Source organism: Anas acuta, chromosome 8, assembly GCF_963932015.1.
Source record: "Anas acuta chromosome 8, bAnaAcu1.1, whole genome shotgun sequence".
In the NCBI taxonomy this organism is placed as follows: domain Eukaryota; kingdom Metazoa; phylum Chordata; class Aves; order Anseriformes; family Anatidae; genus Anas; species Anas acuta.
This window is the reverse complement of record NC_088986.1, coordinates 11,520,459-11,535,858: the sequence shown is the minus strand read 5'-3', so window position 1 is coordinate 11,535,858 and position 15,400 is coordinate 11,520,459. Positions and strand designations below refer to the sequence as shown.

At 58.5% G+C, this 15,400-nt stretch overlaps 2 protein-coding genes across 10 annotated transcripts in view; one reads left to right on the top strand and one right to left on the bottom strand.

Moving 5' to 3' along the window:
* The window catches only part of SZT2 (SZT2 subunit of KICSTOR complex), a 55,765-nt gene extending 45,560 nt beyond the window's left edge, over nt 1-10,205 (top strand). For 6 of the 9 annotated variants that reach the window (XM_068689768.1, XM_068689765.1, XM_068689769.1 and 3 more), the window contains exons 62-73: nt 112-317; nt 436-529; nt 1,664-1,744; nt 2,178-2,252; nt 3,307-3,372; nt 4,402-4,615; nt 4,892-5,075; nt 5,406-5,528; nt 5,753-6,254; nt 6,542-6,658; nt 6,912-6,980; nt 9,512-10,205. In XM_068689768.1, coding sequence (XP_068545869.1) covers nt 112-317; nt 436-529; nt 1,664-1,744; nt 2,178-2,252; nt 3,307-3,372; nt 4,402-4,615; nt 4,892-5,075; nt 5,406-5,528; nt 5,753-6,254; nt 6,542-6,658; nt 6,912-6,980; nt 9,512-9,655 — 1,875 coding nt within the window. In that variant the 3' untranslated portion in view covers nt 9,656-10,205. The remainder of the gene's footprint in view (nt 1-111; nt 318-435; nt 530-1,663; nt 1,745-2,177; nt 2,253-3,306; nt 3,373-4,401; nt 4,616-4,891; nt 5,076-5,405; nt 5,529-5,752; nt 6,255-6,541; nt 6,659-6,911; nt 6,981-9,511) is intronic. The other 3 variants (XM_068689773.1, XM_068689772.1, XM_068689771.1) reach the window with 1 other exon arrangement.
* Nucleotides 10,206-10,476: 271 nt separating this feature from the next.
* Nucleotides 10,477-12,636, bottom strand: HYI (hydroxypyruvate isomerase (putative)). Its single transcript, XM_068689774.1, has 8 exons — nt 12,417-12,636; nt 12,225-12,336; nt 11,838-11,952; nt 11,622-11,700; nt 11,446-11,495; nt 11,070-11,139; nt 10,762-10,896; nt 10,477-10,604 (listed from the first exon to the last, which is right to left on the bottom strand). The coding sequence occupies exons 1-8, from the start codon at nt 12,610-12,612 to the stop codon at nt 10,516-10,518; spliced, it is 846 nt and encodes a 281-aa protein (XP_068545875.1). The 5' UTR covers nt 12,613-12,636; the 3' UTR covers nt 10,477-10,515.
* Between the last annotated feature and the right edge of the window lie 2,764 nt (nt 12,637-15,400).

Sequence of the window (15,400 nt, the reverse complement as noted above, 5' to 3'; positions counted from 1 at the left end):
AGCGGGGAATCTGCCCTCTGCTCAGCCAGCGCAGCTGGTGGTTTCCCAGCGAGCGTCCCCTCGCACAGCAGTCACAGCAGCTCTCCTCAGGAAATTATTTTTCTCTCCCAGAAGCGCCACCGCTCAAATGACTCCACAGCTTCAGGGAGAGACCGCAGCCACAGCTGTGACTCGGCGGAAGGACTGCCCTGCAAGCTGAAGGAGGAGCCCTGGCTGCAGGAGATGTGCAACGCCTTCTTGCAGCAATACATCCAGTACCTGCAGAGCATGGGCTTCATCCTGGTCCAGGTGCGGCCACCGTCACCCACCACGCGCAGGTCAGTGATGTTCTGGGAGAGCTGTTGGTGGAGAGGGGCTGACCCAGAGCCGTGCCCTGGGTTGGCACAACTGGAGGGGTCGGTTCCCCTGCTCAAGGCTCTCTCTTGTCACTTCCAGTAGCACAAGTCGGATCCGAGCTCTGGCAGCAATGGGTGTGGAGGGGAGAGGATCCTTTTCCTACACAAAGCCAAAAGCAGAGGGGAGTCCCAAGGTGAGTGCTTGTGCTGCTAGAGAAGTGGTGGAACTGGGATGGAAGTCAGGCTGTGGCATGGGGCACTTCTTGTTGGCTTTTGAATCAGTTTCTCATGGAAGGGAGGTGTGAGAGCAGAGAGGGGACTGAAGCAGGAAAAGAATCCACCTAGACCAGAGCCGTCTTTGGGATGTTGGGCCAGGTGAGACCTCCTTCTCTTCCTGCCTGTCTTCCTGCAGCTCTCAGAAACCCTTCCTGAGACTGGGTGGAACCAGGGCAAATCTCAAGAGGACAGTAACAGCTTGGAAGTGCAGCAGGACAACTTGAGGGCAGGAGATGCTGCCTTCTTGTGTGCATAGCTAGCCAGGAAAGGGATTGGCTACCTGCTGTCTTTTTTCACTATCAAATGAGAACATTGGGGGCTAGTCTAAGTGAAAGGGAGTGTTTCTTCATTCATCAGGTGGCACTGGTTTTGTGAACATTAAGAGCTTATATGGGTTAAAGAGAGAATAGGTAAGTACCTGGAAGAGGAATCCATCAAAATTTCTAGGTAGGCAGAATCCACCTGTGGGTCAGGAAACCCAGGGAGAATGGAAGCACAGCATTTGCCGACCCTATTGTCATCCTTTCCTGGTACCTGCTTATGGGGTATGCTTGGGGGCCCAAGTTGGTACAGGACTGGGCAAGACAACACCTTGCAGTTAAAACAAGGAGAGAGCAATCCACGGGAACAGCTTAGTGCAGGGGCAAGTGAATTTTCTGGCAGCAAAGCTCTAAATCCCAGTTGGATGCCTCTGATAACTGCTGTGTGAGGCAGATGTGATAACCTGGTGAGTGCTCAGCAGGGAGAGGTGGGAGTGAGGCTCTGTGGGCAGCATCACCCCTCAGCTCACAGGGCCTTCAAACTGGAGACCTCCTCCCCAGTGTAGGCAGGAGGTGAAGGGAGCAGCTTCTCAAAGGCTGCTTATTAGCTTTGTTAGAATTCTTCTCATAGTCAGCTCTGCCATGCCTGCTCACCTGCCTCCAGTGAGGTTGGTTGATGAGGTTCCTCTGTTTCCACCTCTGCCACAGAACCTCATGACAGCCCTGCACCGTGGTGTGGGGACTGCTCTCCTGTGCCAGAGAGCCTCTCCAGCTTTGTTTTTCTCTTCCCAGAGCACAAGCCCTGCTGTTGCCACCTATCATTTGCAGAGAGCTCTTCCAGGCGGGATTGTGCTGATGGAGCTGGCCTTTCAGGTGAGACAACAAGAAACCAAGTATGGGCTGTGGGAGTCTGGGACAGCCTGAAGAGGAGGCAGTGTGAAAGATGAGGAGTACAGCAGGAACATATGATTAGTCCTTTCTGGTCTTGCATCTTCCACAGTCCTGCAGGACTTTGGATCAGTTCTGAAGGGCTGAGAGCAGTAAGAGTTGCCTGAAGTGGAACTAATACAAGAAGCAAGAACATAGCACCAGGTAGCACTCTCTGTTTTCAGACACATGTTGGCTGGCCTTTCCTGAGACCCGTGTAGTTCAGAGAGAAGGAGATGAAACAGGGAGCAGGAGTGTCAGGGACCCAGCGCAGAGGATGAATTGACAAGTCTGGGGTGCAGCCAGCCTTGTGGGAGCTGCCCTTCTTCCTTGGAGAGACCCAGGGCCTGTGCTGTGCTCAGTGTGCTCTCTCCTCCAGGGCTATTACTTCTGTGTGAAGCAGTACGCGCTGGAGTGCTCGCGGATCCCCATGGGCCAGTCTGTCAACTCCCAGGTAATGGCTTTGCAAACGCAGCTGGTGCTCCTTGGAGTCAGGGGCTGCTGTGGGACAGAGCGGGCGTTTCGGGTGCAGCAAGTTCTGGAAAGCTCAGCTCCCTCCTGGAAAAGCAGAACTGTGCAGAGCCTTCTGCAGTCGCATGCCCTGTGTAGCAGGCTGCTTGAGCAGACCTGGAGTGCAATGCAAGGGGATGGGCAATTTTACAAGAGGATGACTCTTGTCCTAGGTCTGGGGAGCAAGTTAGAACATGCTGGGAAGGAACAGGAGCAATTTTGGCCAAAAATGGCTGCTCCAGAGAAAGCCAGTGCATGGAAAGCCAGAAGCTTTCTGCTTCCATTGAGCAAGAGGGAAGCAGAATGGGAACAGGGATCTGTGAACATGGCTGGCTGCCCTTTGCTGGAGCAGATCACTTTTTACACCATGAGCCCTGGTTCTTGACACCTCTGTGCCTTGTTCTACAGCGTTGTGTGGCTGCCTGCACCCTTTTCTTTTGGTGCGTTAGGGTGTCTCCGGCCTGATCCCAGGGCACTGGGTGGCTGCCTAGAGGCTGGCTACCTCCAGCCTGTCTGAGGCAGCAGAAACATACGACCATAATTCCCTTTCCTGGGTGGCTCTGTAGCAATGTTTTGTCTTATATATGTCAAGAATAGCTGTGTAAGCTTAGAGCCTACGAGGACCTTGCTGTAGTCCCTGAGAGTTGGCTGAGGCTTTTCTGGGAAGCCTGCATTGCATAGGGCAGGGTTACCAGTCTGCAGCTGGCATTGCATGGATCTTCCAGGCTCTCTGGCTCACTTGGGAAAAGGCTTTGCAGGGTTCTGCAGTGGGAGGGCACAGTGCTGGGAGCAGCGGGTGAGAGGTATGGGGCTTGCTGCAGGGGGCTGGCCAGCCTTGCCACGTGCTGGAACCAGCCCAGAGGTCCCTCAGGTGGGGCAGGGCTCCTCTGCCCCGTCTCTCCCCATGTCCCACCCTGGGCCTGTGTAGGACGGGCTGGAGCAGGAACAGGGCAGTGCCTTGTCCTTCTTCCCACTGGCTGTGCATCTCTCTCCATCAGGGCACTCTTGCAGCCAGAGCTCGCAGCAAGAGCTGCATGGGACCCAGCTCCGTCTCTGAGTCCGCGGTACGTCCTCTCCTCCCGCTGCCATGCTGGGCACAGCAGGACCTGCCCAGCGCAGGGCTGAACCCACGGGCTGTGCTTTCACCCTTTGTGCCCCAGCAGCCAGCCTCTCGCCTCCTGCTGCCGGAGCAGTACGTGCCGCAGAGGGCCGTCTGGCTCACGGGGCAGAGAGCAGATGTGTTCTTGTGCCACTGCCTCCTGCCTGCTTGGTTTTCCCTGCTTGCCCTGTCCTTAAGCCAAGAGATTATTAGGGTGTGGGATAACTGCCCAAAGAGGGCAAAGAGCTGAAAGACATGAAAATGGCACTGCGGGCTCCTGGCATGAGGGCAAGGCTGAGGCTTCACCAACACCATCCCCTGCCACAGCAGCTGTGCTGGGGGCATGGCTGAGGGCGTGTGTGTGTGTGTGTGAAGGTTGGTGCTGCCTTGGTGAAGGTCCAGCATGCTGGGCAGAGGGGACAGCCGTGCTGGAGAGTCTGTCCCCCAGGCACAGCTGTGACACACCAGCCACGTCTGGGTCGCTGTTTTTTATGGGGCATTAGCAGCTCTGATGCCCATCTCTGGGTCAGCCACTCTGCACAGGCTGCCTCCTGCTCCCAGGGCTGCTCGGTGAATCAGTCCTTGCCTGGGGATCCAGAACTTGCTGGGGCTCCAGCCCCGGTGCATCCTGTACCTGCTCAGGGACAAGGCAGCGCAGAGCAGCACTTGGCTGAAGGGAGGCTGTGTCCTCCTTCACGTCCACACGGCTTTCGGTTTAAGGGGGAGAGGTACCGATGCTGAAAAGGAGGCAGTGCTGCTCAGTCCGTGCTGCTACTGGAGACCAGTGATGGGGTCAGGTTTGGAAATTGCTACCAAGTTGGCTCCCTTGGTCCCAGGGGCCAGGTCTGCACGTCTGCTATTTGCACTGTGCACACAGCTTCTGGGCTGCATCCTGCTGTGGTGTCAGGGCAGGGGTGACTGCACTGGTGCTGCCGTGCACAAGGGTGTGAGGTGCCTGGTAACATGCCTGCCTTGATTCCTTATCCCTCCACAGCTCTCCATGCTCTTCACGGAGGAGTGTGACAAGGTGCGGGACCTCATGCACGTGCACTCATTCAGCTACGACTTCCACTTGCGGATAGTCCACCAGTACCTGCTGGGCTCCCACATGACTCTCCGCCAGGGCTACCATCTCACCAGCTTCCTGGAGGATTTCATCGCCCATCACCCTGACATCCCCAAATTTGGCCGCAACCATGTTTTCCAGGGTAAGTAGCTCAACAGGTAATCAGTCAGGGGTTGATCACCAGCCCATGACTTGGCAAAAGGTTCCCAAGTATTCTACAAATACAGCTGACCCTGCAAGCATCCAGGAGGAGGGTGACATGAGGTGCCACTCCAGGGGAAGTCCTTGCTGCCCAGCTGTGGAAGGGATGATGGTTGCTCTAGAGCTGTGTCCCCCAGAGCAGTTTGTAGGACGCTGCCCTGCCCAGGCAACAGGCACTGAGTGACTCCCATGGCAATAATGTGTCCTCCTCCACCAGGCATGCTGGCCCTGCCCACCAACATGATCACTGCCCACCAGCTCTACAACTACATTGCCGACCACGCCAACACCTACCACATGAAACCCCTGCGCATGGCCCGGCCAGCTACAGGCAGTGACAGCAAGAAGGGGACGCCAGGCACCGAGCAGAACGAGTACGCGCTGGTCTCTATCTGGAACAGGTGAGTGCATCGGCTGCAGGCTGCTGGAGCTGCCTCAAGTTGCCCAGCACCACCCCAGTCTTGAGGAGTTTGGCCTCAAAGGTGCCAGCAAAGCTGACTCTGTCCTACATAGCGCCAGGCAGTGGTTCTACCCAGCCTTTTTGAGATGATGTCCAGCAGGGGTGGTGGCCATGTGTGTTTGTGTATGCACATGCGATTGACCCACTTCCTGCAGTGCTTTTGAGGGGTCCTGCTGTGTCAGATCCCGCATGCCCAGCAACTCTGTGCTGACCAAGAGCTCTGTGGGAACCAGGTGGGATCCCCTTCACACTGATGTGCTCTTGCTCCCAGCTCGGGCTCCTACAAGGACTCCGAAGGTCTGCGTCATCACGACGACTTTGACGTGTCCCTGCTGGTGTGTCACAGCGCAGCACCGTTCGAGGAGCAGAGTGAGGCGGAGAGGCGCATGCTCCGGTGAGAACCGAGGGCCCAGAGGCATGTCCCTGAGGCTTCCTGGCTAGGGAAGAGGGCTCTGGGAGGGACTGGCCTTGTCTGGGGCATCACAGGCAGGTGTGGTGCTACCTCGGGAGATTCCTCACAGGGCAGTGCGGTATCTGCCCTGCCCTGGGCAGAGGAACACCCTTGCTGGTGGGGGCAGAGCTGCCCTTCCCCAGCTCACAATGTCTCCTTGCTCTCAGCTTGCGGTTCTACGTCATCATGACCAGCCAGCGGGAGCTCTTCCCCCGGCTGACGGCCGATATGCGGCGCTTCAAGAAGCTGCCCCGCCTGCAGCGAGAGGTGCTGGAGCCGGTGGTGGGCCGGGCGGCCTGGGAGGCCGCGGAGCCGGAGCCGAGCCTGGCGCGGCAGCAGCCGGCCGAGCAGGAGCTGTGGCAGGACGTGGAGGACAGCAGCGAGTTCTACGCGGGGGGCAAGCAAGTGAAACTGGGACCCGGGCTCTTCTACACCTCGCCACTCTTCCCCTTGCTGGCCTCGGAGGTGGCCTCGGCCCAGAAGCAGCTCAGCAGCATGGTGCAGCTGGCCAAGTGCCACTGCCGCAGGGACAACCTCTGGAAGCGCCTCTTCCTCCTGGAGCCGCTGGCCTCCGACAAGCTGAAGCTGGGCAAGCTGTCCCTGGTGGAGCTGGAGGAGCTGCTCGACGCCGTGCATGGGAAATCCATCGCTGACGTGGATCCCCAGCTGGTGAGCAGCAGGGCTGTGATCCTGGTGCCCAGCAGTGGCCGTCCTGTGCTGGGGGATGGAGTGGGGCTGCAGGTGGAGGGACTGCAGGGCACGGCTCCTCCTGCTTGATGGGGGAGCAGAGGCAGGAACATGGCTCCTAGCTGGCAGGGGGAGGTCACAGATCTGTCTGTGGAGAATTACCGGCCCTGGGCCAGCACACCTCAGTGGGCTCTGGGAGATGCTTCTGTTTGGTTTTTGAAGGCTGCCGTAGCGTTGTATGGCTGAGATCTGCCCCTCTCCACCCACAGGGCTGCTTCCTCACCATGACGGTCTCGTGGTACCAGAGCCTCATCAAAGTGCTGTTGAGCCGCTTCCCCCAGAGCTGCCGGCACTTCCACAACGCTGAAACCGGCACCCAGTACCTGGTAAGACCCAGCCCGTGGCCCACCTGTGGCTTGTCTCCCCTTTTCCAGGGCCCTCTCCTGCCTTGGCTTCCCACAGCAAGGGGCCTGGTGGGTGCTGTCAGCACAGCTGGGGTGCTGCCACGTTGCTCTCTGCTGCTCCTGATCAGGCCTCTCACCCTGCACGCTAGCATGTCCCTGGGTGGGTGTAGTGCATAGCCCTGCCCTGGGGTTTGTGCTGTCTCCTTCCCAATGTGTGCTGTGGCTTTCTTGACAGGTTGTGCTCAACCAGAAGTTCACAGATTGCTTCGTTCTCGTGTTCCTCGACTCTCATTCAGGAAAGACGGTAAGAACTCACGAACACAAGAGCAGTTTTATCGGCTCAGGCCAGCAGTCTGCCTGGATTCATCCAGCAGTGGCTGAGAGCAAGTGCCCGTGGGAAGAATAAGAGCAAGTCAAGAAGCTTTTGACACCTTTCCCAAATAACTGTCCCAACATCTGACCATCTGGCACAGGGTTGTCCTGAGCTAGAGGCCTTGTATTTAATAGCCCTCAGTGGCTTTATTTCTTTTGGTTAATTTCTAATATCCGTGATTTCTCCTGCCTTGCAGCTCCATGATGCAATTACAGCCTGGGTAAAGAGCTTCCCTGGCTTGTTTTTTGGACGTACTTAGGCTTTTTGTATTTGATGCCCCTGTGTTCTTATACTCAAAAACAGTGAGCAGTCAATCCTTTTATTTCACAGGGTTGTTCTTAAATCCCTCAAGTTGTTTCTGCCCAGGCTGAGTCCTTCCTATTCAGTCCAAAGCTAGAGCACACGTAACTGCAATGTTGCAGGCTGCTCCTACCTGAGCAAAAAGGAAGGGGACCTAACTGTGAGTGAGGGTCATGGCAAAGCTGCATGGGCCTTGGCCTTCAATGGACTTGAGAGCAGAAAATATTCTGTTATCAGCTGTGCTGCAGGCAGGGAATCAGGTGGGTCACAGGGAATGCAGCTCTGTGTGAGAGCAGGGGATCTAAAGGATGCTTCAGTCCAGTGAGGCTTTAGCAGGGACTGCAGCATATCTGATCCCTCTGGAAACAAACTGCACACCATCTTACGTGGCTAGGGGAGACTGAAGAGGTGGTGCCTGCTGGAAGGCTGCTCAGTGCTTCTTGCCACCTGATGCCACCTCCTTCCCATTTTGAGCTGGAGCTCTTGTTGCAGCCACTTTCATCTGCCACTTCTCAAGCCAGTGGCAGCTCAGAGCTGAAACAGCTCTTCACATGTACCTGCTGCTTCCCAGCCCTATGTTGACCTCCACGTTTAAAGGCAGAATTTTCTGCTAGCCCTGTGCTGCACAAGCTTCAGGCCTCCCTTCCCTGACAGCTTCCTTGTCTTTCACAGCCTGAAAGGCTCGGGTCAGCCCTTGTAAACACAGGTGTTTGGGACTGCACGCAGTGTTCCTGAGAAATCTCAGCAGAGCCTTCTGCAATCACAAGACAGGCTTTGCTGTCTGTCCCTGCTGGCTGCTTCTGGTACAACCTGGGGTGGTTTTGCCTTTTCGTGGTTGTCATGCTGCTCGTAGTGCCACCGCGTGGTCACTGACAAGCCAGCCCCTCTCGCACCTCCACCACCGCTCCCAGTGAGCTCCATCTTAGGAACATGAAGGATTTGATTTCTGTTATAACCGTGTATTTTCCGCTAAACCTTCATCCTTTTTCCTGTGGCCTCTCAAAAAATCTCTAGGGCTTTTTTTTTTTTTGTATTATCCCAATCCACTTTTGAATTAGTGCCTCAAATTTTATCAACGTGCTCCTCATCTTTGTGCCACTCACTAACGTACTCGGTGACGTGAGTCCCTGAACCCATCCTGGAGGAGCTCCGTCTGTAACCCGTCTCCAGCCAACCACTTCCCCTTCCAGCACTACCCTTTTCACCTTAATTTTTTTGCATTAATTCCTATCTTCAGCTTACCTAAATTTCCCATGTGGCCCTACATCAAATCCTTCCCGAAGCTCAGATAAGATGTGCCATGATTCCTTTGTCTAGAAATATGACCTTATCAAAGAAAGCTCTCCTGTTAGCACATCGCTTTGGTACAACAGAGCTGCCTTTCCCTTGTTCTTTCCAAGCCTGCTTTAAAGCCTTGCACACTCCTGGAGTTAGGCTCACAAATCACTTTCTCTTCCCTCCTAAGAGGCAGCAGTGCGGTGGCTGTTTTGCAGTCAGGTAGCTGTTCTCAGGGCTTCACAAGTTTGTTAGGAGGCCCTGGCTGCTAGGTGTGCTCTGCTTCAGCTCTGGAGAACATCCAGTCTGTGTCTTGCCCCCACGGTGCTGCTCTGAGTGCACTGAGTCACTCACGTGTTTCTTCAGCTTCGGTTCCTGCAACCTTCTCTTCTGCACCCTGTTCTCTGCCCCCTTCTGCCCCTGTCCCACCTTGTCAGCACAGTTATTAATGAGAACAGAGCAGCTAGCATTTATTTTTAGGATTGCAGTTATTACACCTAATCTCCTCCCCTTCCCCATTTGCTCCACTCCTACTCTTTGCCTTTGTAGAAGAAATTTCCCTCTAATTTCCCTGGAACCCCTTATTACTGTGGAGGCAGTAGGATCCCCTCCTCTCCTGAGGCAGCTGCTGGGGTTTGTGTAACTGCGGATGCACGGGGGCTGGGACGGGGGGTGGGCATGTCCTTGCACCTAATTTCCCCCGTGAAAATTGGGAGGAGGCTCAAACATGCTGTCACAGGAGGAGGCACAGCTTAGTGCCGCTGGCACTTTGGGACTTCTCCAACTCTCTGCCTGATTCTGCCAAGCGAGTGCCCACGCACCTGCGCTAGGGGCTACGCGGTGCTCCTCCTGATCCTATCCCCTGACCTGCTTCTTCCTCTCGGCAGTCTCTCACCGTGGTTTTCCGGGAGCCGTTCCCAGTGCAGCCCCAGAACAGCGAGAGCCCCCTGCCACAGCTCGTGTCCACGTACCACCACCTGGAGTCAGTCATCAACACCGCCTGCTTCAACCTCTGGACCGGCCTGCTCTAGCGCTGGCACCCGCGTCCTGGAGGGACACACGTACCGCATCTCTGCACGCCTGTGCCGTGGGTGACGAGGGGGAAGGACAGACTGCCGGGCGGGACCTGTGCTCACCACTGCTGGCAGCACGCATGGGTACCCAACAGGAGCTTGCAGATGGGTGCAGGCAGCCCGGCTGCTCCACGGGGGCTCCAGCCCCGGCTGCACCTTGGTCTCTGGCTGCCTGCTGGGGCCCGGGGTGCAGGTTTGGGTGACCTTCAACCAAAGCGCAAGGACAGGAGCTCGGCTGCTGCAGCCTGGCTGGAGCAGAGCAGCTCTCAGGGATGTGCCTTGGGCACCTGCAGTGAGTTCTGCCTGTCAGGAAGGGCTGGAGGGCTTTCCACTGCCTGCACATGGAAAGACTGCACCGCTGGGCAGGGAGGCCTGCTCCGGGCCCTTTGCTTTCGTCAAGAGAGCATTGAATGGGACAGGAAGGGTGAACTGGACCAGGGGAAGGTTTTATGGAGGTGTACATTAAAGCCATGGACATATCTGTGAAATAAACTCAATCAGATCCCTACTTGTGTGCTAGGCTAGGATGTGGCAAGCCTCCTCCTGGAGCAGAGGAGGCTGGGTTCTATCTGTAGACTCCTACCTGAGCAGGAGCAGCAAACTCGAGGCGGAATGGGAAAACTCACTCATTTCCCTGGAAGTCAATGCTCCCTCAGCACAGGGGCCTGGAAACTTCTGCCTAGATCCCCCCCAGAAGTGAAGGTGCTGAGTATGGCCTGGGAAAGGGGACCTTCCCTACCTACCTCCTCCTTACCCCAGAAGACAGACACACTCCTGGGTTAGGCCATTGGTTTGATTTTTTATTCCAGTGATTTCCTTTACTCCGTTGCCTTGCTGGTCCCACCAGGCTGCAAACCGCGGCTCTCCCAGTACGAGCGCAGCCAGCCCAGCCCTTCCACCGTGTCTCCTGCAGTGACAGACAGCGTCCTGCTGGCAGCCCAAAGCGAGCTGGAACAGCTTCTGCTCTGCTGTCCCCAGGTAGGGACTGTGCTGCCCCTCAGTGCTGGTCCATGCTAGGATCTGCTGGAGGGCTCAGGCCACACGCTGCCCCCAGCCCCACTCACCTTTTGGAGTGTACTCACACCCCACGTAGCCATTGTACCCGAGGGACTCCAGGAGCTCAAAGATGTAGGGGAAATTCAGCTCCCCGGGGCTGTCGGGCTCGTGCCGCCCTGGCACCTGTGCTATCTGGATATGCCCTATGGAGGAAATGGGAGGCTGTGCCCAAGGCTGCCCTGCCTGCAGCCTTCTGCAGGTACAAGGTAAGCTGAGAGAAGCCCTTCATCCCCAGCTGGTGTGCAGGAGGAGGGTCCCCTCCCCGTCCCTCCTGCGCCCTGGTCGCACAGGAGCCAGTCCAGGAGCAGGGCTCTACCGATGAGCGGGAGGTACGTCTCCAGGTTGCGGGACAAGTTCCCATCCATGATCTGGCAGTGAAAGATGTCCTGTGTAGGAACAGAAAAGGTGGCGCAGCTGTCTGGGGATGGCTGTGTCAGGTCCCTGACCCTCCCCATGCCCCCAGCCACTGGGCCTCCCCAGGGGTGCCAGGCACTGTGCTCCTGTGTGCTGTGTTCTGGGGCTGCAGGAGCAGGGCTGCCCAGCCCTGAAGTGTAACCCTTGCCTCTGGCCCTCGCGCTGCTGTGCTGGGTGGCTCCTGCCTCCTGCTCTCAGCTATGCCCAGGCACTGGGGTTGTTTTGCAGGAGGGATGCAAGGTGTGAGGTGGCCCCTGGAGCTGTCAGTGCAGACTCACCAGCTGCAGCTTCAGGTTGGGCCGTCCCACCTTCTCCAGGATGGCAACAGCTACGGGGGCAAGAAGTGAGAGCCGGTCACTGCCGGGCTGCAAGCACCAGGCTTTTATTCTGTACAAACCAGGTAACAGCAGGGGGTCTGCCTCGGAGGAGACAGTGGAAGGGGTGCCCGCCTTACCTTGCTGCGGGGTGTTGAGGAAGTAGCGAGGGTCGGTGATGCGGCTGTTAATAGGCTCCACCAGCCCCACCATGTCCTCCTGGAACAGCACTGTCACCCTGCAGCACGGCCCCTCACCTCTGCAGTGGGGACTGCTCCTTCCCCCTGCCAGGCTGGGGGCTCCCTGCCCTCGGTACCCTAACAGCTGCCCCCGTGGAGGGCTCCTTCCCTCGGTACCTGTGCCAGGAGGTCCGCGGCATATCTGAGGTTCTCGATGAAGGTGGCCTCCATCTCCCCTGCCACTGCTGCGCGGTCGGCACCCTGAGGCACCCGCCCGGCCATCAGGTGGATCCTGCGGGCACAGACCCAGTCCCCAGGTGGCTGCTGGCTCTGACACAGCCTCCCCTTGTGCAGGGCAGCAGGGTCTGAGTGCTGGGGCTGTGAGGGGAGCGGGCAGGGGTCTGGCAAGGGGCAGTGGAGGCTTCGTGTCACTGCTTGCTGGGGGTCCTGCCCCGGGGGCGCTCTGCACAGGGCACAGCCGGGAGACTTCGGACTCTGCCCGGGGCAGCCTCCACCGGGGCTGGCTCCTCCCGGGCCCGGCCGTGGGACCCCGCGGGCACCTACCTGCTGCAGCCCACCTCCCTGCCGTACTGCACGGCGGCGGCCAGCCCCTGGCGGAAGGCGTCCTGCCGGCCGGGCACAGCGCCCAGCCCCAGCTCGCCCCGCTCCCGGTCCCCTAGGAGAGAGAAGGGGGGGGTCACCGCCAGCTCCCCGGAGCCCCCCCAGAGTCCCCCGTGCCCGTCCCCGCGGCGGTACCGGGGGGGGCGTTGAGCAGCACGAGGCTCAGCCCCGCCCGCTGAGCGGCGCGGCGCAGGGCGGGGGCCGGGCACCCCTCGGGCCAGCCCAGCTCCGCCGCCGCGAAGCCGCAGCGGGACGCGGCCTCCAGGCGGGCCGGGAGCCCCGGCAGCTCCGCGAACAGCCACGAGACGTTGGCCGAGAAGCGCAGCGACATGGCGGCGGGGCGGGGATATGCGACTGAGGGGCGGGGGTATGCAGAGCAGGGGGCAGCGCCGCCGCCATCTCGTGGCTCCGGAGCCCGCCCGGGGCTGGGGCGGCTGCTGAGGGCCGGCCCCGTGCTTGTCCTTGTCCTTGTCCGTGTCCTCGTCCCCATCCTTGTCCTCATCCTTGTCCCCCGGCCCAGCACCCATGGGGGATGTGGCGCTGCTCCCAGCCCCATCACAGCAGCGCAAGGATGTGGCTACCGCCAGCTCTCGCCTCCCTCAGTGACAAACCCGCCAGGGGACCCGAGCTGTCCCCTGGGGTGTCCCCAGGGCCCTGCCTCGCTGTCCCCATCTGCCTCCACCCGCGGCTGGAGGGCTTGGGAGGAGGTCGGGGCACGGCAGGCAGAGGGGAAGGTGGCAGCAAAGCTATCCGTTAAAGAGTCTCAACTCAATTAAGGCTATTGATTAATCAATTAGGGGAAGCTTGACTCGACTTCTCAGCCATAATCAGAACTGTCCCCGCTGATGGACAGCAGCAGGCACAGGGCTGCCGTGTGTCCGGGGGGCACGTCCCCTGAACGAGCCTGGTGCTTGCCCCAGTCCTTGCTGCTGGCCCTTGTGCCTGGACCTGGCTCCGTGGAGCCACAAGGCTCCTGCCGAGGCCGTGCCCGCCCCAGCTGCAGGAAACTCGGCCACAGCCACGGCTCCAGGTCGGGCACGGGGCATGGTCTGGCCCCAGGAGGCCGCGGGTGTGAGCACGAGGCATGGATTCGGGCAGCCTGCACATCAAACCTGCCCTGCCGGCACCGAGCGCGTCTGCTGGGCTCTACAAATTAATGGCGTCTTTATATCTCCGGTAATATATTTCATTGATTTTCTCTTGTTATAACTGCAGTTCCTGCATTGCAGTCGGGTGTTTTGTCACTTTACCCTGACAGGGTGCTGAGGATTTACCGCTGTCGGCTGGCCGGGGCAGCGCCGTGCCGCCGGCACCCCCAGCCCTGCCCGCCCCGGCAGCCACGGCCGCATCCCTGCCGCGAGCTTTATGGTCCCGGGGAGAGCACAGCTCCGGCTCGTTTTATTAGCGAGCTGACATTTTGGCGCAGACCCGCCTGTGGCCTCTGTGACGGCAGGGATGGGGAGGCGGTAGTGCCGTGCGCCCCGGCACGGTGCCTCGGGGTGCCCCATGGCACCAGCAGCAGCCAACTCGGAGCCCACGGGGACAGCGTCCTCACAGCACCCCCTAAATCCCCCAGCTCGCTGTGCTGCGGGCAAGATTTCATCTCTCTCTCTCTCTTCACAAGCCGTGTTTTAATTTAAAATGATGTTTCTGGATTTTTAACTACCTGTCCCCAGGCTCAGATGCCACCCTCAGGGACCAGGAGGGCTGCACCACCGTGGGCTGGGGTGGCTGGGTGGCACGTCCCACCCGCGCCCATCACCCTGCCAGGTGGGCAGTCATCCCAAAACCCATCCCGACTGAATGAGGAGGTACCAGCAGACAAAAAGCCAGCAGCTGGTCCCCTGCCAGAAATGTGAGGTGTTTCCTCTTGGGACCGGGGAAACTCGCTCTTGTTCAGCTGGATTAACAGCCCCTTTAATTTGGCAGTGCTGGGGGGTCGTTTTACTTTTTGGCTTTCAGCTGTAACCTGTCATAGTGTCACTGCTGGGCACCACATGGGGAACCTTGCCAACCTGTCCCCAAAACCTGGGTGAGGCCTTCTGCAGGGCACTTTAGCGAGCTCGACGCCTTGCAGCCTCCAAAAATGCTCAGATGAAAATCCATACATCAACGCTGGGGAACAAACGCACGCCGCTGCCGGCACTATGGCTATCCTTCATCAGCGAGCATCGAGCTGGGGCTGGATGTGACATCGATCCCGGCAAGGCCAAGGCAAGGAGGTGAAGGCCCAGCACTGCTCACCCCCCAGCCCCTCAGTGTCATTTTCCTGCTATTTGGCCGCTTTTGGTCCATCCGCCTCGGCCCCAGCAGCACGGGTGGGCTCGCCCCACGTGGGGCTCTGGGCTCTTGGTGCCATCGCAAGATTTCACGGGAAATTAACGAGGAGGCCAAATTCTCCTCCAGCTCTTGGAGGAGGCCGGTGCAGGCGGTGCCTGGGCCTGCTGAGCTGGCAGATGTTGTTTAACATTCCCGGCAGTAATTAATAGACGGCTTCATCACTCTTGTATGATTCAAACATGTCGTCCCGCTTCTTTCCAAATACAGAGCAGAAATATTTGTTAAACGTGTCTGGCGTTTTTGCATGATCATTAGCGCTCGAACAATTCCAGCGGGCGCAGGATTTATAGCCTTGCCAGGATTTCTTTTGGCCTTATTATGCCTTAGACATTCCTCCCTCCTCTGCCGGTCCCTTCCCGGCAAGAGGCTCCCTTTATCAATTTCCCCCTGATTTATGCGCTGCCGCTTGTAACTTCTCCTTTACCACGATTATGAATTTCCCCATTTCCCACCCGTTTTACGCTGTTCACCCCCTGTTGCCCCCCACAGACACCAATTTTGGGCTCTGCAGGCTCTGCCCTGGGCTTTGCCCCTCTGCAGGGCCACCCGTGCCGGCGCCGTGGCTGCGCCCGCCTCCCTCGCCCCCGACACGCACGTTTGTCACAACTATTTTGTCAGCTCCGAGCGATTCCCCTGCACCCCTGTAATCTTGGTGCCAATCAGCCCCGTAACAGCCACCTCGGCGGGGAGCGATTTCCCCACCAGCCCAGGGCTTTGTCGCTCCACACAAATATTTAAGCAGACGCCTGCAATCACGCTGTCGGCGGCTGCTTGCACCC